Genomic DNA, 27,051 nt, shown 5'->3' with positions numbered 1-27,051 from the left:
TGACTGATCAGTACAGATAAATTATATAAAATACAAGTTATTTTACAGGGGATTTGGTTTGGTTGGGATTGGTTTGATTTGGTTTGCAGGCAGCTGCTGTGCATTAAGATATCTGCCTGAAAAGTGGAAAAACAACCCCACTGGCCAGCATCTTTAATGATTGTTCAGACATAGAATCATTTCCAAATAAGAATTCACTAGAGTTTTTCTTCTTACTCCTGTTTTTTGTCTTTAGAGATGATGAATTGAGTAATTAGGAGACATCTGAAGCTTTAAGGCCATTTCTGTTTGATTTGCTATAGTAATAATTATTTTGCCTTTTTAATATCCTGCTATATTAGATCATATTATCAGTTCATATAAGACGTTATATCAGCTTCTTGAGAGAAAAATAATAGAAATATAAGTATCCTATTGAGCAAAAATCTTCTATTACTGTGCTATGTATTGTTTATCCCTTAGGAGTCAAATAGAAAATATAACCCAACAAAACAAGTCATAGGTGCTATCCATGTAATAAAAAGAAACCTCATCCTACCACAAGGAAGGTGTAAGTCAGGGGCCAGTGGGATTTAATGCATGCAGAAAGCATACAGCTACTCTACAGACAGCCAGGGAATAACCTATATTGATATGAGACAATCTAACCCAAAAGGTGACTCCATCCGAGCTGAGGAGAGACTATGTATCAAATATCAGATTTAAACCAAACCTTGTACATTTTGATGGGCTGTCCTGAGGGCTGCTATTCTTGCTAGATTTTCATCCTTTCAAAGCAAAAGAAAAAAATAATAAAGGTTTTATTACCTGCACAGATGGTAGATTTTGCTAATGTCGTATCCAAATCATTTTCTTCTCTAAACTGTACCTGCATCTGAATTTTAATGCCTCAACCCACCTCAGTCACAGAACTTCTCAGAACCAGAACAAATGAAGAGATGCTATGATATAGGTGTCTCAAAAGTCAAGCTGGAGAGGTGTGGAATCACAAATCTCTTGGTTTGCCATTGATCTCCAATATATGCCACATTTTTTAATGGCAACTGGAGAGATGGAACACAAGCTTGATTTTCAGCTGTGCATTCTCATTTTTCTCAGAAATGTCCCTGGGAAATATTTGCACTTAGATGCTTGCCGGCTTGTTCAATTACAGGAGTAATTAGGATCTATTTGAAACCGTGCTTGAACGGCATATGCCAACATTCAGAAAGCTTTTCAAAAGGCTCCAGACTCTGTGGCTTTCCCAGCAGCACCCACTGGGCAGCACCATCAATAGGAGTGAAATGAAAAGACAAACAATGGGAGCTGGAGCACTGGCAGCAGACCAGTGTCTTGTCCTGAATAGAGCCTGAAGGCAAATGCTGGCAAGCTCTGGCCCTGAGCACTGCTGCCCTGCTGCACCCAGCATCTCCCAGGAAATTTCACCCCTGTACTCCAGACAGGGAATGTTCTGGAAAGGAAAAAAAGTTTTGAGTTCTTGCTCATTCACTTGATTCTGCCTTACACTATTTTTTAGCCTTCGTTTTTATGGAGGGACCTAATCTAGTTATTTAATGATTGAAGCTTTTGCTCACAGGCCTTTAATAATAATCACAATAATTACTTTTTATCATGCTCATTCATACATGCCTCCTGCCAATGTGCCTGAGGTGCTGCACAGACACTGCAAAACACAGTACAAATTAAACATAAGAAAAGAAAATCCAATGAAATATTTAAAAAGCCACATATGATATTAACAAGACAAAGGCTGCTTTCAAACATGAGGAATTTCAAGACAAAATTGCTGTGAATACAGAGGGATTCTGGTGAGGTTCTTGCCACCAACCCTATCAAATCCACTTAACTACAGCAGATGAAATGTTTGTTCATTTCCCTCTGGCCAGCATCTTCCAAGTACTTTTCTCATTTATTTTAAAATATTTTGAGATTGCTTCTGTTTTGTATGCATCCCAGAAAATCTTTTTTTTTGATACCTGCAGTGCTACTATAATATGGTCATTTATGGCCATCATCTTTAAAGCAGCTAAAATGACAACATGCCATATAAGAAAATATTATTACTGCGTTATACAGAAAGAGAACCAAGACAGAGATGAAGCTAAGCTTGCCACATCAAACAAACCTTGTGGTAGAAAAAGAATGTGCACCCAAGTCTTCGTGCCAGCCTATCACCCCAACTAAGCTGCACTAAATCTTCAGCTGTCACCAAAACACAAGAAACTGGGGGATTAAAATAAAATAAGATAATCCCAAATCATGAAACAACAGCTGTGATCTTAAAGCAGATGTATTATGCATTTGTATGCAGTCTGTTAATGCATATAATACAAATGCTTCTCAAGGCATCCACAGCATGGGGAAATGTTAAGGATCAATTTGATAAAATCTTAAATTTAAATCCTTTTGAATTTGCAAATAGAATACCTTTTTAATGTCCTATTTTTCTTGCATGATTCTTAACCTCTTGTCAGACAAGCTCTCCTAAACCTGAGTTTCAGAATATCTGTGCAGCTATTGAACTGCATGTAGTCTGCTTGTTAACAAGAAATGAAGCTGGAATGTGAGTCACTGCTAATTAAACTCATAATTACAAATGGAAGGTCAGACAGCAGATCCAAGAGCTGTTTGAAAATGTAGTAAGACAAAAGAAAGAACAAACTCGCATGTAATAATTCTGCCTTACCTGGCACACTGACCCATTAGAAGACTCCTCAGTTGCATACAGTACTGAAGGCAAATATTAGAATAATAAATGCAAATCATTTGGGTTTAAATGAGTTTGTAGAGGATTAGCACAGGCACTAAACATTACCTAGATTTCTTATTTAAAAAAAAAAATTGAGAATTGATCATTTACAAAGTTAGAACATGGATCACAGCTCCCTAACCTGAGCTCCAAAGTAGTTGCCACCAGCACATTCACATTCCCTTTTTCATCCTGAACTGGATAACATCTCTCTCCTCTGCCCAGAAGGGGCCAGGAAATCTGCTTGATGTTTCACTGCCCTGCCTGTGGACCTCCAGAAACACAGAAATCCTGAGATAACCACGACATTGCCTTTGTTCCCTGGTTGGGAGGTGGGGCAGAGAGAAGATGGGAAGTGCAGGAGGTAATTTGGACAAAGGGATTAGAGAAGCAGCATTAAAAGATCAACAGGGAGCAGAAGTACCAACCACTAGCGAGTGAAAAATTGAGGGTAGCCAAGGAAGGAACACCATATTTCCTGTTAGCTTTGATCTCCTGAGGGGATAGAGGTTTTCATGTGGGTCTCAAACTCCACATTCAGACCCTTCCCACCACTGTGTCACACCAGGATGAATGATGGGCATGCAGAACACAATAGGAGCAAGGAAGCATGTACTGCCATGCCAGACCTGAAAGCCAGTGCATCTTCTTGTTAGCACACTTGACATGAAGCCCTTGAGGTTTTGGGAAAATCTAAGGAGAATAGTTTTTCTTTCCAAGTTAAGCATGTTTCTTACTTGGGATCTAGGCACCTGGACAAAAATTCCTTCTTTGGGATTTACAAAGTATCTGTCAGGAAACAAATTCAGGTGGCAGATCAAAGCTGCTTTCTGCCACGCCTCTGACTCTGGTATTTCACCTTTCTATGAGCCACATGCAGCCTCTGAAACTCACTGCAGGGTGGAATAGCCTTGTGAGACTTGCCAATGCCAGATTTAAAAAGCAAAAAAAGTATTCTCTTATCAGCAGGCTTTCATCTCACATGATAATTCTAAAAAACTGCCTTCCAACAGTTCAACTTCGCTTCAGTGAATGTCTCACCAAGCCCCTTCTAATAAATATTGTTTATGATTTCTATGACACACTTGTTTTGCAGTGAAATTGTGGAGGCAGTGATCACTGGATTGATTGACACCCAGTTATTCAATCAAACATACTTTTTTACATAGTGATTTCAGTAGTCACAGACCACACATGCCAAATTTGATACTGAAACAACTTCTATTAGGCATTTTGGAGAGGGCTTGGGAAGAAAATCAGTCTCGTAATGAAAATCTTAACTATGTGGCAGCTACTGCAGCACCATAACACTTATTTCTCTCCTGCTGACAATTTGGAGGCAGCAGCACTGAACACCAGAGGACTTCTCTATGGAAGGAGAGATAACAGCACACATTTACTGAGAGGATGCGGGTTGTTTTCCCTTAACAATGGAAGTACACACAGATGGATTTGGTAGTTCTCAGCTGGTGAGCAAATATTCCGCTCTAGCTCATTGTGCCTCTTTGGGTGGCAAAAATGGATTTCACATAAGTATTCCTTTCTGGGTTCATGAAAGACAGAATGTGGGCAAGCTGAGTGGCAGAGATAGGCAAAAGCAGCCACTGAACATCGTATGATGTAAAGCCAGTTTGTACTGGCAGCCAAGGCACAAGGCCACGATTAATTCATGTAAGGCAGTTATTTCCTTTCTCAGAAAAAAATTTTGTTCTAAATCTGACTAATCATACTATAAGCTGTTTCACCTAAAGAGTGGGGACATGAAAATATATCCATCATAGCTCAGAGATGGATGAAGGTTCAACAGAGTTTTCAGAGAAACTACTACTTTACCCTACCTCCTCTCCCCGAAGGCACCCCAGGAATGATTTGGGTGCCTAAGCCACAGCATCCAGGACCACTTTTGACACCTCAGGCAATATGAACAATCCACATTGTGCCTGACAACACCTGCTAGAGACCCCTGCCCTTACAGCCAAGTAAGTGGAATGCAGGCAGTGAAACTTCTGGCAACTTAAATTTCTTTTGGCATTTATGTTTTGGCACCTGAATAACTCTGCTGATGTTTTCAAACCACAATAGACTGTTTTGTGACTTCTATATCCTCATCTTGTATGAGGGGATATGATAAAGGAACCTGGGAAGTGGCAGCTACCATTAGGTATAGAACGGCATTTAATTACCACTCTCCAGCTGCCATCTCTAACGGTACAAGGGCGCCTGAGTTCTGTACTTGTGAAACAATCCCAAGCAGTTCCTTTACCAAGTAACTTCTCTCCTCCTCATGATTCTTAGCAATGTCCTTTCATGTTAATAAGAAGGGGAATTAAAACCCCTTGTAAATGTTGTAACAGCTCAGACTCAAAGGCCTCCTCTAAAAATTCATAGTTTTGCTCTTAAACCTCTTTTTTTGCAGATTCCTCACGTAATTACACTCCAGCTTTTGTCCTCCTCTGAACTTTGCTGAGTTTTGGAAAGTGCTGATTAGACCAAACAGAAAATTTCTTCTGCAATGAAAGAAATAGAACCTTCAGAAATTTTTAAGAATATCATTATTCAAGCTTTCTGGATAACTATTTGTGTCCTGCTTTTCAAGAGCAATTTATTCAGAGCTTAACCTTATTCCCAATACATGCAAGTCTCACACACAGTTAGTTTTATTCTACACAGTTTCTCATCCTGCTTCCAGAAATTACTTGGAGTACTTATTTCTTTTACTGTTAAGACCCATTTATTATGGTCCAACTAACAGAAAGTGAATTTAAAATCAAAGTCTGTAATAGTTTTGCTTGGTTTTATTACTATGATGATGATGATGCTATATCCACACAAAGCATTACATTACCTGCAAGTACACATTGACAAGCTAAAAATTGGAAATTCTGTTGAACTCATGTTTAGAAGAAATGCACTTATGTCCTCCTGTGCAGAAATCACAGAGAAGGCAAAAGCATTTTTTCAAGTGCCCGCCTCACCTCAGTGACAATTCTTCTGTTTCAGGAAGTGAGCACAAACATTCAGTGCCAGTCTTCCCAATGCAATCCCAAATGAGAGCAGCAGCTTAACTGTGTCACCCTCTAACACCTGAAATCCTTGGCTCAGCACTTTCTAGGAGGAGAGCCTGTGTTGCACTGCCACTGCTCCACTCCATCCCCATCACATCAAACATGAGCTATCAGGCTCTAACCTGGTCAGCACTGGGTGTGAAAGGCCAGTGACCCTCCCAGTACTCCACACCAGTGTGAAGGTGAAAATTTTGTCCTCGTCTTGTGAGAAAAAAAGTGAAAGCCTTTAGCCTTTAAATTTGCTGAAAAAAACCCCAAGTTACACACACACAAATTACAACCACCCAACCAGTAGGACATGAAAGACCTGTCTTCTGGAAAAATACAGAATTAAAGTGCCACTGTTCCCCCCATCAAAACTGCTTGGGGGCTGTTGGAGTGAAGGTGAAGAAGGGGAGAGCAGAGAAAAACAGCCACTGCAAATAAGCAGAGTATTTTATTAGAGAGTTTTCTCCTTCTTGCAAGAATGAGTGCGCAAATGGATAATACCTTCCTGTGAAATCCAGGTTTCCAGCTTTGTGTTAAGAAGAGACTCTTACCTTATGGGATTATCCATCCTTGATACTGTGAGAAATGCTGCTAAATTCGCTGTGTAGGAAGAGCACACAATGAGAGTGAAGAGCCACCAGCTTCCCATTACAATGCGCATCGCCACAGAATTGACAGTGGATTCACCCCCTGCAAATAAACAGAGGAAAGTAGGGTCTCTCAGCAGCTCCTATTTACAATCACCCCCTGTGCCCTGTAATGTTAAACTTTGTTGGAGTTCCTCTCTGCTTCCCCTTCAGTCTGCCCTTTCACTGTGGGAAAAGCACTGCTTCTGTCAAGGCTGATAATGCGCAAGTATTTTCGCCAGTCAACCTCTTGCCCCAGACAGTGTTCTACAAAATCATCTTCCAAAATATTTCCCTTGAGAATTATTGAGGATCAATCTAAAGAACATGAAAAATGTTTTAAATAAAGTTGAATGGTGAAGCACAACGAATATGCAGGAATTAAATCATTACAGTGCTCAGAATATTGTAATATTCTGTTTTCAATTACCCTTTTAGAATTGGAAAAAAAGCCCCACGGAAATGCCTAATGGTTTGTGTGCTATCTTTGCTGTATTTAATTCTGCAAAGACTGAAGCATTAGTGTCATTACTTGTTACTCTTTACAAGATTTCAAATCATGCAAAGATTTCTTTCCAGCGGTCTTCAAGAAGAGTTATGCTTGAGCATTGTTGGAGACTAAACCTTAGCACAGAGCTGGTCCTAGTTACTTCAGCATATGTTTGTGCTGATTATATCTTACTGCACTTAAACCCATCAGGGCTGCCACCTTAATGAGATGAGGGACCAAGTTTCACAGCAATAGGATGGATTTTCCAGCTGAAGCTTTAGAAACGTACAATCACAATGAGAAAAAAAAAAAAAAAAGTTAACAACTTACCCATATATCAGCATTCAATACAACCTGCCTTCCAAGAATACAACTAACATTATAGATATGGCACCAAAACTGCACGGGCAGATTTTGTAAACAATTAGTTACAAAAGTAACTTTGTTAATGGCAGCAGTCCTACTGAATTCAGTAGGATTAGTCCTATGCTTAGAGATTCCTGAGTGTAAAGTTAGTTACATACTCAGTTCAAACAACCAAGAGATGAACTGTCTCACGTGAGTTCAAAAACATATACATTTCTATTTCTATTTATAAATTAAATTGAAACAATTAAAAGGGTGCTAGTTTCAGAGCTGGAGAAGTGTTGCAATTCTGTACCAGGCACCACTGGAGTTTATCTCTAGCGTAACAATTTTCCCAAAGAGGAAAAGCCTGCTAGTGCTTTTTCTGGAGTTACTGCGAGAGAGAAAAGGCATAAAAAAAAGACATAAACCTCCAAACTTGCCTACCTTTCTCACTTTTGATCAGCTGGGCTAATAAAACACATTACCTCCCCATATGGGCCTTCTCTTTCACCTTTAGCCCATCCTGGGCAGGACTGACCTGTCCTGACCCGCTGCCCCCAAGGCAGAGCTTTCTGGAGGCCGCCAGTGGTGCTGGGGAGGGGGTGAGTACCTTGCTGGACAAAGGCCCCGTACACCACCCAGATGGCGCTGTGCAGGGTGGAGGACACCGAGGGGCTCGGCTGGGCCGCGCTCTGCGCCCGCACTGCCTGGATCCGGTTCAGCACAAAGATCAGCACCCCAACAATCGGGATGGCCGCCGCAATGCAGGCCCACACCGCGAAGTCGAAAGGAGCGAAGAGAGAGAAGATGTTGATTTTCTCCTCAGGCTTTTTGATCAAGATCCCCACGGAATAGTCCATGTAGCGCTTGCTGAAGTCCACCACGCTCTCCCGTTCGGGTGTTATGGTGATGGCTGAGATGGCCAGGTCTGCCCTCTGCAAGGCAAACACAACGCATCACATCGCTCCCTGCCACCAGGAGTTTGGGCTGCGAGAGCCTTAAGGAGAAGCTTTTTAAGAACCAAGTGACTCCATGCATTTCTTTCTGTAACTTAACACATTTAGATGCATTTATATAAATTGTCTAAAAATAAAACCAGAATCAGTTTTCACCATGAAAACATTAGTTAATTGCAGTGGTCTAAAGAAGAGCAATGGAACACAACCTGTCAAGGTACTCTTGAACAGAAAGCATGACCTTGACTCCTTTCTGGAAGAAGGGCAGCTTGTTAACCTTTATCCCTCGCTTCTTTTCCAAAGGAGGCCTAAAGCTCCAAACCATATTAACCCAGTGCACTGTAAGCAATAAAGAAACACCATTTACTTAGCTTGTGTATTTGATAGCAGGGTGGGAAGAGCTAATGTTTGTTTTTCTCCCTGCAGAATTGCCAACTTTCCATATTCATGAAGAGATTTCATATGACAGCTGGGGAGAAGATTTTGTTTATTTTTTAAAATGAATAAAGTGATGGAAAAAGCTCGTAACAGGAAGAATGCACAACGGCAACTTTGTTCCTGAAACTGCTTTGACTTCAATATTTAAAACAAGCAGGTTTTGTATGTAGATAATCCTTAAAGAGTATGTACACTTGATGAAGGGTAAGATAGGAGTTAATAAATAAGATTCCCAAAGCTTTTGAAGAGCTTCAATTAGATTTTCAATATTTTCTGTCTTAATAAAAAGAGTTTTCTTAAAAAAACCAGAATATACATTCCTTTTCCTATCTCTAATTGTGTTGGGAATGTAAAGCAAATATTAGATGAGGGAGGTTTGCTTTGAAATCCTTTAGAGTCTGTGGAACAAATGGTAGCAGAAATACCATCTAAAAAATACAATAATAGATACTTTATTGCTTCAAAGAAAGCAATTTCCAAAGAAATTTAACAGGATTTCTTACCTTATTTTTAAATCAATGAAATTCAAACAGTTTATGTCAATGCAAAATAAGTTAAAAATTCTTTATGTTCCCTGGCGCCAACCAAGATCATCCCATTATCACACACATGTTTGCTATTGCTTTAATTGCTTCTATTTCTTCCTAAACATCTCCTTACAGGTACTGATCCGCCTGCTAACTAGATAATGAGAAAGCTTTCACTTTCACTAGTAACTCCACTGCAGAAGAGTAAGCTTTTCTACAAAAAGCAGCAACATGAGATATTAATTCCTTTGACTCTTCTTCTTGATTAACGCTTGTCCCATGTCAGATTGCGAGAACATGAACAAAATACACTTATTTAATTCTCTGGGAGATTCTAACCTACAAACGCTACCCATTTACTTAAACGGAGTTCAATTAACTTACTCCTGGATTTGTCATACTTTAATTAAGAAATTTGGTCCTCTCTGTTTTAAATGAATGAATGATCTTGAGACCAGTCTAAATTCTGATCCCCTGTTACTGGGGCTACTTTTCCTGTTTGGGTGCCAAACTCATTATCATTACTCATGGATCATTATCAAATACATTGTCACAGAATGACAGAAATAAGGTCCCATCTACAAAAATGTTTCAAAGACATAATGACAAAAATAAAATACTAGTAGTTAATATTTTATGGAGAATATTTTATTTTTTCTCTATTTTCTATAGTCATTCCCTCACACACACAAACATGACCTCTACTCTTATAGCAATGTAAACACTTAGATTTACACCAATATAATTTATGTTGAGAGCAGCTGGAAGCAAATAAAACAAGAGATTGTCTAGTTCCTATCCTGTATACAGGGTCTTAAATTGCAGTTTATATCACACTCAAACCATCCATAGCTCAGAAGCATTCTGCACTGCTGCCTTCATCCTAATTCATTCTCTTGTAATTTTTTTAAATGCAACTTCTTCTCTGTGTACCTTATTGATGAGTTCTCCGATCATGCCATTCCAGGAGCTGTTTTGGAGCTGGTGTCCATATTTGCCATCAGGAGCTTGATATATCTCATACTTGAAGCCCAAATTCTTGGCCAGTGCATCCAGGACGTCAATGGAAAATCCTTTATATCGTTTTGGCTGCCCAAGGATGTTCTCTGCCACCATCACAAAAGGTTCTTCCTGAGAACAAAACAGTATCTTAACTGACACTTGAAACAAGATTTTTAGTTTGCTTCTCTGAGCAAAAGGGTGTTTTCTGAGTTAATTCTGGACAACTTGGAGCAAATTTTGAGACACTCATAACCTTCTGAGGCAAAAATTTTAGGTCATGTGGGATACTGTGAAGCTTCCCAACCAGGCACCACTGCCTCAGCACTTGAGCCCTATTCATAGCCTTGGTTTTTCCATAGTTCTTGAGACGAGGCAAAGACTCCAGAAGAAATTCAACCCCAGATTTAGAAAGCCATCTTCTACATACAAGGCCTAATCTTTTATCCAGGAAACATACTGAAACACAAGCTAAAACCACAGCAATTTTGTGAACATTTAAAATTTTGAAAATTCAGAGAATAACCTTCATGGGTACTGGTTTCTGGAGTATTTTAATTTCAGAAGTCTGTTTTGGGACCAAGGAAATGCAGCATTTTGTGGTATGTTTTCTGCTGGGGATGGGTCTGCAGGGGAATCCCAGGGATGTTGGTGGCATGGCCACTGCAGTTGGCTGCCTTTTTAGCCTGTCACAGAAGGGATCTGCTCACCTCTCACACCAGCAACAGCATAAATTGAGGAAAGAAAACTGGGGGCTGGAGGGAGTGCTTTCATGTACATATGTACTCTTAGGTACTCCCTATTAGTACCATGATTCAGAAAAAGAGAATTAAAAACAAACAAAAAAAGACCTCATATTCTGCAATCTGCAGATAACAATACCTTAGCCAGGAATGCATTCAAGCCCTAATTTGCCCCAATTTGCCCCTAATGTAGCACTTGCCTGAGAGGAGCTCTTTACCACTCCAGAGTCTTACAGAGAGTAATTCCAAAAGCGTAATGATTTTTTTGGAAAGATGACACCATTCTAAAAGATATAGTTTATCTCAATGGGAATTTATGAGCTTGATGCAGGAAACACTTGATTAAATTTTACAGCCTGCAGTGTACAAGAGCCAAGATTAGATTATCATAATTGGCCCATCTGATCTTAAAATCCATGAAATGCTGAAAACTGCCTATCCAAGCTGGAGCATGGTATCTGGAATACACCCCTGTGCACTCAGGCCCTGTGCTGGTTTGATGCCTGCTAGGAATTACAATGCAGAAAAACAGCATAAGCAAACAAACAAATGCTCTCTATCACTGACACTGCACAGCTTCACATAAAATAATAAAAGGCCATCATCGATCTTCTTTGCTTATGTAACTGATCATCTAAAAATACAGAACTGAAAATGATAGGGGAAAACACTGCGGGAAGTGCCCAAAATATTCAGTCAGATCCTTTTTATTTTGAGCATTTTGTTTCCTGAACTCAGAAAGGATCATACCAACACAGTCACCACTTTGAGTGTCACTCCTTGTAAGTCGTTGCCCAGACGTCGCTCTTGGAGGCTGCCATTCAGTCCTTTCTCAGAGTCCCACGTCGCCAACTGGAACAGAAAGTACAGAGAGTCTGAAGCACTGCCAGGCAGCAATCTTTAGCATTTACAAAACATTTAACAGCAGCTTGACCCAATCCAGAGCTGATACAGAGAGGCTGAGAGGTGTGCGGCCGTTTTCAGTGTAGAGTCAGAATTAGTGCAATTCAGAGGACAGACATAAACAAGTACCTTGCCTGAATGTATTTTCATTGATGCATGCAATATAAATGCCCTATTATCTGTAGTATTTGTCATATTACTTCACTCAGTTCGTTCTGAGATTACATGTCTCTTCAGTAAGTTTATATTGCCTGAGAGTCCTCAGGATTACCTGTGGTGGCACTATCCCAGATTTCTCTCTCTGCTCAGATTCCTGTCTATTTTCAAATAATTCCCTATGTTTATCAAAGACCAACCTTGTTTCCACAGTGTTTTAGCTCACCTACATTCATAAATTCTTGACACAGGTTCTACACTGTCAAACTGTCTCAACACGTATTTTTTTCAACTCCTATCTTAAGTCCTATTTTCTTTGTTGCCCTACTTCTACCTCATCTCTAAAACAGTAACAGCCTCTTGAGCTCCCAGGCTCCTGATGAACAACTATCGCATATCTACCACTACTTCAAGCATCTACCAGATGCACCCAGATGCACCCAGATGCACGTTTTCAGGATATCTCCCTGGGACACTACATCGAAATATTTTATTTTCCAATTAAATGTATCATTTTAAAAATCAAATTTACTGCATTTTCTGAAGAGAAATACAGTCCAATTCAATAGAGCAGGTTCAATAGAAAAGTCAATCTTAAGTGACCTTTGGATTATTCAAACTAAATATGCTCCTGAGCAGCAGCAGCAGCAGTCAGACACTCTTTTTGCCTTCAAACAGAATCCACAGTGTCATTTTGCTCAGAAGAGACATAAATAGTACCAAGTAGAAAGTGTTTTCTTCTTCTTCTTTTCAGCTCTACTCTTAAACACCAATACTATGCTCACATATTTGGAAGCAATGTTGTTAGCTGAAGGCATGCCCTGTAGAAACTAAACACAGTCCAAGATCTGTGAAATATGGATTCCTCCTGCCAGAAGCTAATTTTCATGTAACAAGTCAAAATCTTGTTGGAAAGAACGTATTTCAATGAAAACGCCCATGGGTAGATGTCTTACATGATTTATTTCTATGACTTCAGCTTTATCCTGAAGCCTCACAAATCAAATCAACAAATAAAATGTGATGGAAGAGAGCTGTATAGTTTTATTTTTGTTTTGTTGCACTAAACTGATAAACAGGGAACTAGAAAAAAACAAGACACTCAGTGAATATTCAGCAACTATCACAAATGATGAAAATTATTCCATAGTCACTAAACCTTGAAAGCTGAGACACAGGAGAGGAAAGACTTAAGGTACTCCTCCTCTCATCCAGATGACCTGGAGGATGGAGGAGGAGAATGAATGAGTAATATTCAGCTTTCTAATGACACTCCTGGAAGCTAAAATGTCTCAGATTGCACACTGTCCTCCTGTGATGGCAGGTTAGAGTGACAGAGGAGTGTCTGCATATCCAGTGGCTGTAGCAACACAGGCAGATAAATACCTGTAGCCATGGTATCTTTTGAATTTGAATTTAGATGCTTGTTCTGAAACATGTCCAGATGTTCCTCAGCCCTTGCTACCGCCAAACCAAATGGACAGATCTTTCCTTTGACATAAATCAGCATGGTTCAACAGACTTCAAAGATCAGTGCAGGTGTGTGTAGTATCTGTTGTGTCTCAAATCTGTAAAGAAAGCTCACTGTTTAAGCCTTCTTCCCTTGTTCTAGGCATATGATTAATATTTTTGCCAAAATGGCTTGCAAAATCTACAGGTGATGATTAAATAGTCATTAAAAAATGGGAAATGTAATACATTCATGTTATTTCTTCACCACTGGTGGACTGACATATCAATTCCTTCTCCCACACCTTTCAAAATCTGCTTTCATATAAGGGCCGTAGACTTCTTGAATACCCTATGTTTCACATTCTGCACTACCTCGAAGGGTTCCAAAATATACTGGAGACAAGACAGTGCAAACCCATAAATTTATTCTTTTTTTTCAAAAGGAGCAGGCAAAGATTCTTCTTTCATGCAGCAGGGGTAAGTGCAAGGAGAAGGAGCATATTTTGCTTCAGAACAGTACACCAGAGTGTTCTCTATGGAGGCATAAACTTTCCAGTCTCTTAGAAGCAAACTGTACAGATAAAAATCATAAATGGAACATAAGGGAAACCATTTCCTGAAGGGATTTTCCCTGTGCATCCTTGTGCGTTAAGAACTGTGCCAATTTTATCTTCTACGTCTTGCAGACAGAATTTTGTTTATAGGACTGATGTATTTACAGATATGTATATCAATTTGTGACAGCTGACCTGTCATGATCAGCTCCTGAGAAACTAATTTCCAGCACTGTTACACACCATGAGTAATGGTGTTAGGCCATTAGAGTTTCATTCTTTGTAGAAATACGTACAAATTTCCTACCAGAAGTCTGGAGCCAAAGGTTATAGCACAGCCATCAGCTGATAGGAGATAAAGGGCTTTTAGATCTGATTATGAGAAACAACTGCTTGCAGAATCAGCACTTGCAGGATGTGTTTAAAAAAAAAAAAAATCAATGGTCTCTGGAACATGTATTTAATAGCAGTCTGGGTGCGATTTTTTGATTCTCAAGTCACCTGGTTATGTGAGTTCAAGTTTTGAAATCAGCTACTTTATGAAAGATTTTCAGCTTAAAGCTTCCAGCTTCTCTTTCTAAAACAGCCCTGTTGCTGGGAATCCTCTAGTTCTAGCCATAGAGCAGAAGCTAAATCATCCAGTAAAGACTACCCAGAGGAAACAAATGTGGAATTCAGACAAAAAAGTAATTTGTTGGAAAATTCTGATTCAAAACATGCTTCCAATTTTTGTCAATATTTATTGCATTTTCAACTAGAACTGCAAGGAAAGGTTCGGAGAGAGAAAAATCACAATTTTAACATTGTTTTCACCCTCCACAAGCAATGCAGGATGAAACAAAGACACTTACTCAAAACACAAGCAAAACAAATGTCTGTCACAGGCTCAACCAAATGGAGATGCAAATTATCCCAAACTGCTAGTAAATTCAGTTGAAAACAGACATTAGCAAATAAAGTGTTTAATGTTTCTATCACAGTATTGAATGTGATTATCTACACTATTTTAGTTCATGATGCAGTAGTTACTGTCCAAATAATGCATGTCACTGCTATCTAACACCATTTTAAGTATGACACCATCCTAAACATGATCTACTTTTCAGGGAAAACATGATTCGCATAAGAAATTAAAAAAGGTAATTTTCAGCAGAAGTATATTAATGTTTGAAATGGTTACCATCTATCCAGAGTATACATCTTCTATTTTACCAAAACCCAAAAACTTTGATTGGGTGACTTCTATGGAACTAAGGTTACACTATCCAAAGAAAGTAAATTTGGGAACCTCTGACTTGAAATCTGAAAAACTTCTAAGAGAGAGGAAAATGAAAAGAGTGCAAGACAGGCAGTTCTCACACCAGGAGACAAAGACACCCACATCAACCAGAGCACATTATCTGTGAATACGAAAGCTGTTCTGTCCATGGAGTTAAATAAGTTAATCTATGCCACTCACAGTCTAAAAATGCTTTTAGATTAAAATTGGACTCAAACAGATTGCAGTTCAATGACAACTTGTTTCTTAAGCTTGAAGTCAACAGAATTTATGTCAAATATGGTGTCCCTGTACCATGTACATGTATTTTACATGTTGGTACCTCATTCCCTTTGCAAGCCTTGCAACATGGCTAAAAGCAGATTTTAAGAGAACCTGATTAATAAAACAACACATAAACAAGAAAATTAACGTTTACAGGAGACAATCATGAAATAAGGGAGCAGGCCGTTAAATAAATGGAGTAAATTGGACACTCCTCTGTTGCAGTTCTAAGGAATAAAAGGAAATTCATTTAAATGCTAAACCAAATTTAAGTCCACAATTCCTTTTCAAATGCAGTATAACAGTAATCTACAGAATTTGCTGCCATTCACAACAAGGTAGTAGTAGGACTAACAGTTTGAATTAGTAGTAGCACTAGTAGTAGTAGTAGTAGTAGTAGTAGTAGTTAAAAACTCTTTCGCATTTGTGTAATCCACAGTAATATAAAACAGGATTCAGAAACAGAAAAGGTATTAAATCTCTTACTCGCAAGCAAATCCAAACACTGACGCAATTCATTTCCATCAGAGCTACATAATTATTAGGAATATTCTAACATTTCTACTCGAAAACACAAGCTTATAGTCAATATAGGGATAAGATACTGGACAAGATCACCAGATGAACTGATTTAAGATACATTCTGTGGTCCAGCATAACTCAACCCTGTTTGCAGTGAAATACCAGCCAGTCATCTACATCTGGATATTCTATTCTGATATTTTGCATTTGTTTGTATTAAAAATGTATCTTGCTTCCAAATAATTGCAGTGTGACTGGAATACTTGTGCACCCATAGCCACACTCCAAAACATGTTAAAACTGTGAAGCAGAGGATTAAGAACCAAGTCTCAATTGATACATAAACTCCCAATCTTTTGGGTGAAAATTTTATGCCATCCTGTTCAATGCTCAAGAATCTCAGTTTGCCATTAAGTGGCACCGTAAGGATTGTATCTATTTGATAAAAGGTCAGAGAAGGACAGGGACATCATGGAAAGCTGCATAAAGTTACAAAAATGGAAGAGAGAGAGCCTCATCACTGCTGCTTCTCCAAGAGGACCCTGGTTTTGTGTGCAGGACAGTGAAGGACATAGATGGCTGTTGATGCTTTAATGGGCCTTTAAGAATTCAAGATATTCAGGGAGAAGAATGCCAATTTTTCCCATTTTAGTGCAATTTTTTTTGCAAATTTATGATGCTGTATCAATGATAATAAAATTTCTCCAGAGAATCACAGGAGAATGAGCATGAGGCAGTAAGACCTAAAAATTACCAAGTCATTCTGGAAACACTTGACTGCTTCTTCAATAGTACTGAAGTTTTTCAGTACATAGGTGGCTGAAATGAAGAGGACAATATGCTTGTATCTGAATTTTAGTGTTATTTGATATGAGGTCTTATGAACCCTCAACTAGGGCAATTTTTTTCCCGAATAAGGACAATATCACATGATTTACAGATTAGCTTCTATGGAACAATGAAGAATGATGTATCAAGATGAGGAGAAAAGTTCTGTGTAGCTTAGAGCAAGTCAATATTAAGATCTTGACTTAATAACTTTTTTACGTTTTGGAACAGGAAATAGGAAATTACTAATATTAAAATGGCTAAGATGCAAAGACATCTCAAAACTGGGGAGTACTGAAAATATGTCAGACTAGTGCAGTTAGAAAAAGAAATGGGAGTGGTAAGAACTCCGACATGGCACAAAAATATGCATCTTGCATAAGTAGAAGTGAACACTTATGGAACAGAAAAATGGGAAATAGAGATACTTCAACTGAAGAAAAAAGCACAGAAATTCATGAACAAGTTGTGCAGGGTGATGGTGAGATGTAAATGATGATGAGCTTGTAAAACGGTACTGCTTCAAAAGCACCAGTGTGGTCCTGGACTCCACATCTCATGGCACAGGCTGAACAGAGCAGCCACAACACAGCTGAGAAGGATGTACAGCCTTAACACTGTGTTAAGCATCTGTCTAACAAGAGTTGGGCATGCTGGAAGAATATCAAGGGAGAACAGGACAACTACTACTGTGACGGAGAATTCAGTTCATACAAAAAGGATGAAAGATGCAACTGTGAATATTTAAGATAATGATAAGTAAGAAATGGGAAAATTAGAAACAAAACTAGATATAAGGCAACAGAACTACTGCTGCAAACTTCTTGTAATCTACAGAGACCCTTTCACATGAAATACAAATTGTTTCCTAGAAACATTTATTCGTTCTCAATGCAGACTGTAAAATGAGAAATAGATAAAAAGGCAGGGATTTTTTCCGTATTTCTAAGCCAAACAATTTTTCATGGGAAAGGCTTGGCACATCTAGGATTTGAGGAAGTACATATATAAAGGAAATCAGAGAACACTCTGGTGGTTTTTGAATTCACCAGAGATATCAGATCTAAACAATTTTTCCACATAATGCTGGATCCCAGCCAAAGGTGATTAGGATGGTTTTGTCCTATATGGAACAATTTCATACAAGTCCCAGCATGCAAGATTTAACCTGTGACGTCCTCAGTTTGCCATTTCTCAGGTGAGTGGATAGATTGCCATCTTTAATGCTGGTATAGGGGCATATTATCCACAGAGTTAAAAGGTATTGGCGTAGTCTTTTCAAAGAATTGTCATAATTCCTGAATACTTGAAAACGTCAGCTGCTTTCATCTCCAAAAGAAAAATCCATTCCCCACTGCTGAAACAAAGCCATTCCTAGAACTCTGCCAGAGAGAAATTCCATCAAAAGCGCACAGGAGCAATTTGAGGTTCCAGCCTACAACCGTTAACTTCGCAAGCCTACGTAACACCACTGGGTCCCGAGAGTCACACTTCTATGAAGTTAATTGAGCATAGACCTAGAATAGAAAATAGAGAAAGTTCAAGAACGGTGAAGGAGGGATTGGAGCAGGAAAGAGCAATTGACCTGAACTGACATATCTAAGGAAACAGATATACACCACTGCTCGCCTGAGCAGCCAGCGAGACAAATAGCAAATGTCTAGGACTAGGATGGCACATGAAGTCTGCCCTTGAAGCAGCATAATGCCCTTCAAGCCATGTGAGGGAATGGGCTCACAATTAACAGAGAAAAGCAGCACTAACGGAGTCCCCACCGTGTAGATAGTCCCATGAAACTCTGATTTAGAATTTAAGAAAACAAATCTCCAGTTGTGCCAACAACATGCACTTTGGCAAGAAGCTGCACAGCAACAAGCGGAGAATTTACACAAGTTGGAATAAAAATTTCAAATTAATTCAAACAGCTCAAAACCAATGCAAAATACAAAAAATTACACTGCATTGAAACAAAGTGCAAATTAGTATCAGAAGTATATTTTTGCAGTTTAAGATCAATTATAGTATTTAACTGCTATTATCTAGAGAATAACTAGAGTCTAGGATATAGAGTCTCCCTCTCCATGTCATTTACAATACATAATAAATAGGGAGAACCTAGAGGGGGAAAACTACATTAGCTAACCCAAAACTGTGGGGATAATTTCGGAGGACAGAGGCTTTGGTAGAGCTATTTCAGCATTAATATCCTTATTCTCAAGAAGCCTGTGTATTTTTTCAGGTCTTACTCTACGAATTCTGCCATTCACTGCAGCTAACAATTTTGACCCCACCTACCATAACTCAGCAGTATCTCGCTCTACTATTTTTATGGTCCTTCATTGCAGAGAATATCAAATATTTTGATGTGAGAGGAAATATTTTCCCTTATGTTTTTCATTAGCCAAAGATCAATTCAACTAAATGTAATGACCATACTATTAAAAGCCAGCTATTTTACATATAATAGAGCTCTACAACGTAAATGAAAATTAGACACATTATGCCTTCTACTACTAATATTAAAGAAGTCAAGGTATTCTCACATACTGCTTTCTGCAGAATTGTGACTGAGAAGTTTCATGCAGAATTGAAGCAATAGTTTTCTGTAACCCTATAGGTTTTATTAACACAGTGTCAGACTTCTTACACCTCTTGGGAATGGATCAGCACCACATACTTTATATTGCACATACATCATATTTAATATTACGTTGACGGACATAAATTACGAGAATGATCTCTTGCTGAAACAAGATAGTGCTCCATTATGTGGCAGAATGAGACATTATTGTGCTAGCAGGTAATGAAGGAGCATTGATACCAGGTCAGGGTTGCTCCTCTTTACATGTTGTGATAGCTGGTGAGCATCTCTGACCTCTTATGCAACACAGAAAACACCTGTGTTCTACTGTGCTGAGCCTGGGCAACGCACGGCCAGGGGAGCAAATCCACACTTGGCAGAAAAAGGAGTTGAAAGGACATGACAAGATAAATGTATTCTGTAATTCATTATATAAAAGTATAAATAGGCCATCTTCAGCTCTTCTAGAATAAATTGCTTCAATTAATACTAGTCTTTGAAGGAGCAGTGACTGCAACATGCTGATGCTATTAGTGCAGCAACACAGACACTGAGAAAGATGTAATACTAAATGAAGCAATCATGAGAGTGATGAAAACAATATAAACAAGAATCTTATCCTCTGATGGCTTCTTTATGAAGTGCAGGGAAGTATTACTCTGTCCCCAAATTTTTGTATTTCATTTCCTTGACATAAAATCAAAATGCGGCGAAGAAGGTGTTGAAAACAAATTGGAGATATTTTCTACTAGACTCTCACAGGCTTCTCTCTTGAAAAGCAGGCAGGAACCTTCCACCCCTGTTCATCTGCACTTTTGTCACTTTTCAAGGCATTAAGATACAAACAATGTGCCACAGTGCTGTTGCTGAATCAGATGGCAGCATTGCTATAGCATCACCACAATTCTTTTAAGGGTCAAATAAATTAACTGTGAGTACCCAAGGTACTGCTGAATCAGGCACTTCCAGGGGCATTGTAAATTACCCTTTGATATGAACAACCAAGTCTCCAAGCATAAAATTAGAACTGATAAGTAATCATAAAAGTTAGACCAATCCAGGTATAAAGTCCTCAACAGATGTCACAAGTTAACTGGCTAAAAAACATTGCCACTGGGTTACCTGTTTGAAAGACAAACAAGCTCCTCTTCTTTTTCCTGCAGTTTAAAAGACAACGTCATTGTCCAGTGAGATCCAACACATCCTGGACTCCAAGGATACTCTGAATGCTATGGCAAATTACTGAACATCAGGTAGCTCAAGAGTAGCTGCTTGTGGGCAAAACTGAACCAATTCCCTTTACCATTTCTCATCATGTGTAGGTAAAATGGAAACAAATCCATTTCACACAGAGAACAGATTGTTTTCAAAGCTTCCAAGTGCTTTTTTGTGGCCAATTACTAGCTTTTGAGAGCAGAACTATCCTCGTTATTTATGCAATAGTGAACTCAGCAGACTGTTTGTAAACAAAACAAAGTCATCATTGAAAAGTTGGATCTAACAACAAATATAAATTCATGTTGATTTCCTATAGGTTCTTGTCCTGCTCTGTGGAGTGTAGTAACCAAATAACTCCCTGTTGTGATGTTCTGAGATTTTACTTGGGAGGGAGAGCAAGAGAGGCTTGTGCAGCTGGACAGCTGTCAGGACCTATTTTTTCCAGTCCTTTTATGCGAGAGCTCTGGACGTAGGAATTAATCGGCACACTACAATGGGTTGTGTCAAAATTGCTCTTTTTTTTGCAATTCTTCACTGGATTTCTTGGACATTTCCTGAGCTGAATGCTTTTGATGTCTCACATTCAAGAAACCCATCCATATTTCTGCAGTTCTAACAACAAAACTTTTCCTAGCCTGGCTCCTGAGGCACAGACCACGGTGTGATTTCACCAGCTGTGATTTTCACCTTCTGAAGCTTGGCCAGCATGAATTCACTTTCTGATTCTGGTTAAAGGCACTGAGTCATCTCAGAATGAAAGCAAAGTTCAACCCACTCCTGGGTATCACCTATCAAGCCAGTTCTCAATCCTATATTGAAAACTGCTCTTCTCTCAAACTCCAGACACTTTTGAAACGCTCCACAACATCAAGAGCAATTTTTTGTAGAAACTCATTGAAAAAATAAGTATTGGTATTATCTAATTACCTCATGATATTTTGGTGGCCTTGATATAGCAAGGACAATGTTCTAGAGAAAAAGATATCCTCATAGATGGATTCATAAATGTAATTTATAAACCAAATTCAAAACTTAAACACAAAGAGGTCAAAGTCTTAGATGAAATATTGGTACTTAAAAAAAAACAATTAAAAAACTAATAATATATTAACAGAATTGCTGTTAAGACAAGCTAGTACTCTCTCTTGGCATCAGTAAAAACCCCATGTAAAAACCCCCAGTAAAAATCCCTGCTAAAGATTTCAAGTGAATTTTGACCAGCTCTGGTTATTGGCACTGGAATCTACATCCACATGAATGGAACACTGAAAATTCTTGTAATAAATTTAAAAGTTCCATTTTTACTGAACTTTCCCTTATTTTGATCTTTACCATATGACTTCGTATTTATCCTTGCTTCTCATAGAAAGTGACACAAAATGGCTTCAACAAATTGCAGATTTTTTTCCTCTACAACAAAAGCCACTGAGTGAAAAAACCATAACTTGGTGTTAGGTAATGGATAATTGCCTCTCCAAGAAACAGAAGAACTGTAGATAGTATCAAGGAAAACATGGATTTTCTTCTCTGTAATGACAGGCATTTAATGGTTTTAATTAACAACAAGCTATATTGAGACAGCTTTCAAAAATATATTTATCCCTTGGGCTTTGTTACATACATAGAACAGGTTTTGTAAGGCAAATAAAATCAGCTTGCTCACAAAGCCAATTAGCAGAGAATATACAAACACCAGATCCACAGATATTATAGTTTATATAAACTATGTACCAGTTGCTAAGTATTCACAAGGAATATAACAATACACTTAGCTCATCTTTGCACAGTCTTCATGCAGAAGCTGTGGTAAGCATGAAAAATATTTGTCCATGTTACTGTCTACAAACCTTTTTCTTACTACCTATTGCCCTACTTCATTTTTCCCTGCTTCAAATCAACATTCAGGAGAATTTTTAGCTTTTTAAAAAAATACTGGACAATCAGAACTTCTGAGCAATTTTGCACAGTGACAGACAGTGCACATAGGGTATATAAGAAAGATTACAGTAGTAAATACATTTCCCCAGCTCCACGTACCAGCAAAACTCCATCAGTAGAAAGGATGTGGTAATTTCAGCAAAGTAGTCAAAGGTAAAAAATAAAAGCAGGTAAGAAATACAGCTTGTACTATGTGTAATGCTTAAAGGCTCTCCTTTCAGATTCCTTATTGCAGCTTTAAAAATAAACACTGATCTCCAGGAAGCTTTATTAGAGTGCCCTACATCATTTGTTTAGGAGGATTCAATAATTTAGTAGGTTTATGTAATTACTACAGAGCTTATTTAATATAGCACCTGATGCGTTGTTGTTTTCCAAGTCTTGAGAAAAGCTTCTAGAAAGGTCAAAGCTGATCAGATTAGAAAACAAGACATGATTTATGCGTGGTCCAAACTTCTCAGCGGAGGGAGAGAAACTTTGGGTCCATGGAGGGCCACAGATAAGCAGCAGAATCTCTGCTGAGGGAAAGGCAGCAGCTCTCTGGGAATGACCTGGTGGTCAGACCTCATTTGAAGATCACCCTACCTTAAAACATTACAAGATTTATTCCTGCACTCTAAATGGCTCTTGGTCACTGCAGGGCAGGTGGTTCTTCAACAATGAACAGCAGAGCATTTGTACGCAGAATTACAGGTAAAATGGGCAATGCCCTCAGAGAAATATGGATGTGGAAATATGGCAAAGAATGACCACAAACATATCTGAGGAGGAAAAAACCACACACGTTACATTCATTAAATCCCTTTCTTACTGCCTTAACCTGATATTCTTTCTGTTGCTATGGTGATTGTTATCCAGCCATTTATACATTTAAAGAAAAAATCAGTATTCCCTCTCATGAAATTCAAAGTGTGAGAAATATCTCCTTAATGCAATATAAAGACTATTTCCTCAGTGGACCCATCAGACATTCATTTTCCTAAGGTCTTCCGAGTCCATTTAAACTTCTCTCTTCCACACATTGTGTGGCAATGAATTTCAAAATATAAGCAGGCAGTCTCCAAAACTGTACTTCTTCCTATAGGTTGTAAGCCGCCTACCAGTTCATTTTATTAAGTATCATCTAGGTTTCCATTATGAGAAAAAATGAATAATTGTTCCCATTTCATCTTTTAATCTCTTTTATTTCCTAAGCACCTAGACACACTCCCTCCTTTTGTCTGCTCACTGAGCCGAAAAATTGTGGCCTGTATGTCTCTTCATATAGAAGCAATCTGATATCTCTAGTCACCCTTTTTCCTCTTACATCTTTTCTAGTTCTTTCATGAATTTTTTGAAAGGGGAAAAGAAATAAAAATCACAAATAATCCAACCCAATCCAAATTACAGACTAAAAATCAGACCATGGAAAATTGGAAAACTGACTTAGGAAAGGCAATGTTTGAGTGCATTATTAAGCCTGTATTTTAAAACGATCTTAGAAAAGTTGTCTTAAAATTCTTCAACACTGCATTTCAGCATTAAAATGCAGAAACAGCTGAACAAGGAAAGTAGAAAGCAAATGTCACCAACAGAAATTGTATACATTTAGATAATATATACTTAGGAAATGGAAAATAAAATTTTACCTACTATATGCACAGTAAAATGTAGAATTATTTAATGTTTCTTGGGGAAAAAAAAGCACTTTCATTTATTAGAAAAAAATGGTAACACCCTCCATTGTATTTGCTGGGAACTCTTCCTAAATCCCTTCCCTTGCACAAGCAGAAGGTGGTACATACAAAGTAGGAACTATGAGCCTGCAGTAATCCCCCTCCTCTCACTAGGTCTACAGTAAAACAATTTGTTTGTAATTGATGCCTGCAACTTTTCATAAAGTTAATGGGAATTTGCAGCAATTGCTGAATTTCCACTGTTTCTGTTTCCATTAAGTCCATCAGGCCTATAAAAGTGGTCCAGCCAATGTGGATTTTTTTTGTAACTCATAGAATTGCCTTATAGATCCCAGAATGTCTGAAGGCTACAGACTTTGCTCAAAAATCAAATTAATTTAAGGAAACAAAATTAACAGTGTGTTAATAATTATGTGTGTTTGTCCACATCTCCATGGCAAAATATACCCAGCTGCTTTGAAGCAGGCTGGGGACAAGCACTGATTGCTCAAAGGCCCTACAGTCTGCTGGCTGTCCATCAACTTAGGAGCTCGTGATACTCGAGTGAAACCTTGCTCATTACTGAACTCTCAGGGCCTGCATTAGGGACTGACAATGAGCCTCACTGCAGACTTCAAACTGCAGCAGCTGCCGGGAGGGATGAGTGAATGGGTGACAAATACAATCATCACATCAGCCCAGGAGATGTTCATAAAACGCTGCTAATTAGCACTGCCAAGTTGACAGTTGAGAATCTGTGCTCTGATGGACCTACAAAATTGTCACGGTCAAGGACTGGGAAGAAACTCCAGTAACTGAGGTCCTTCCAGAACTGGCAGCTCAGACCATAAAAAAACTACATCTGTTCATTGCTCAGAAGCAGAAGAAGGCCTCCTACACTGAGGGCTGTCAGGCTGGTACCAGCACAAGTACACACTCACTTTTAGAATTCAGGAAGGGAGAAAGATTTGACTGTTTCTCATCCAGAACATATTGAAAAGCCTGGCTAAGAAAGATGGTTTGGGTACCCAGGTCACAGACCCTGCATCCAGAGTGACAAGATGCAACTCTTCAGGAGGTCCTTTAAAAGGCGTATTAGAGATAGCTCCCCCAGTGGGTGACCTTTCCTTCACCCTGCTGAGCAACACAGGCTAAATCTAAGATCATAAATGAATCAGCTAAAATGTACTCCTGTAAAAATATACCCCTTCCCACATTCACCTAGGGCTGTCATAAAAATGGCATTTCTTCATCTCTCCTTTAGGAAACACAGCTGTCATTAAATATATATGTATTATATACATGATATATGTAGACAGATATATAAGTATATACGTACGCATAAAGAAGCATGTGCAGCTATCCCTCATAAGAATCTGGGTGAGTTTAAATTGCCTTTCAGTACTAAATGTCACAGTCACTATAGAGAGCTACAATTTTAAAAAACTTACAGGGCTGAAAATATTTTTCTCAATACTCCTAACTAGTTTTCATAGTTTTTAAACCTAGTTACTTGTTCTTTTGGGATGTTTCTATCTCCTTATGCCAAATCTCCTGGTCTTGAATTGGTGCTGCATCAGTTAGGAGAAAGAGTATCAGATCTCTCAAAACAGGAGTTTGCTGTTAATGGGAATAAATCGGATGTTAATGACTTTCATGAGGACTTCGAGCTGTGTTAGTCTGGCAACATTACAGAGGCTGCATGTGCACACAGAAAATCAAAGAGAACCAAAGCTTATTTGTATAATGGGCTGCACAGCAATATGTCAGAACCTTTTGGTTAAGGAGTCTCACAAGACTAAGAGACCAGCAATCACATCAAACAATGACAGCCACCAGCACATCACCCCTGTCCTCCTAACAGCCCGCCATATCAACACAGATTTCTTCACAGGCACATAAAGGTCACTTAGTGGATGCTGGACAAAGTGCTGACACTACAGCTGACGCAAGATTTCACATTCAATATTCTTCAATAAAATAAACTGACACTCTTCCCGTCTCTGGCAGATATGGCTTAGGATCTGATAATCATTTCAATGATCAAATCATTTCAATTTCAATAAATTGCCACAGCAGACTCGCTATTAACGTGTTCCAGGCTATCACACTGTTAAGCCAAATAGATGTAAGAGGACTAACACCAGACCCATATTTTAACCAGACTTCCTAGGTAACAAAGTAGCTGCATATGAAAGAAATAAGGTAAAAAGGAAAAGAAGAAGGCATATTATACTGGCTTTCTTGCTCTTCACAGATTTTCTATTTTTAACTTTTTCCATGGAAGTGCAAAGCTAAATTGAAGCCTGCTGTGAATATATTTAGGAACTTCAACAGATCTGCACTCATTTTGTTTGAGCTGACCTGTGCTCCAAACCCTTTTTGTTGCTTCATAATCAACACCTTCTATGTAGCAACACAAACCGACAGGATCTACCTTTAACTGCCACCATTCCTGCCTCATAATTCCTGATATCTGCTCTAGATCTTGTCAGCTTTCTCCCAGGATACTTGCCCTAACACAACGTGAGCATGAAACTTCTCAGGCTTACTGCACACCATGCCATTCCAGCTGTGGAACTGCTTCCCAAGCATTGGCACTCACTTCATTTGTTTATGTATGACTTACACAGCTTTCTGTCACTGCCAAGAAAGCATTCTGGCCAAGCATCTTAACACCACTCTAAATTTGGACTGGTTCTGTTAAGGCTGTGACCCAGGTGGCTCCTTCAGTTTAGGGAGTGCCTTAGGCTCCAGCCTGCCACCAGGGTG

The 27,051-nt window shown here is 38.8% G+C and overlaps 1 protein-coding gene across 7 annotated transcripts in view; it reads right to left on the bottom strand.

The window, feature by feature from the left end:
- GRID1 (glutamate ionotropic receptor delta type subunit 1) overlaps positions 1-27,051 on the bottom strand; it is a 496,708-nt gene that overhangs the window by 44,056 nt on the left and 425,601 nt on the right. For all 7 annotated transcript variants that reach the window (XM_039553667.1, XM_039553668.1, XM_039553669.1 and 4 more), the window contains exons 9-12: positions 11,680-11,781; positions 10,121-10,318; positions 7,877-8,201; positions 6,354-6,492 (exon numbers count right to left, since the gene is read on the bottom strand). In XM_039553667.1, the coding sequence (XP_039409601.1) occupies positions 6,354-6,492; positions 7,877-8,201; positions 10,121-10,318; positions 11,680-11,781 (764 nt within the window). The remainder of the gene's footprint in view (positions 1-6,353; positions 6,493-7,876; positions 8,202-10,120; positions 10,319-11,679; positions 11,782-27,051) is intronic.

Source organism: Corvus cornix, chromosome 6, assembly GCF_000738735.6.
Source record: "Corvus cornix cornix isolate S_Up_H32 chromosome 6, ASM73873v5, whole genome shotgun sequence".
In the NCBI taxonomy this organism is placed as follows: domain Eukaryota; kingdom Metazoa; phylum Chordata; class Aves; order Passeriformes; family Corvidae; genus Corvus; species Corvus cornix.
The sequence above is the reverse complement of the archived record's forward strand: the minus strand, read 5'-3'. Positions and strand labels throughout refer to the sequence as shown.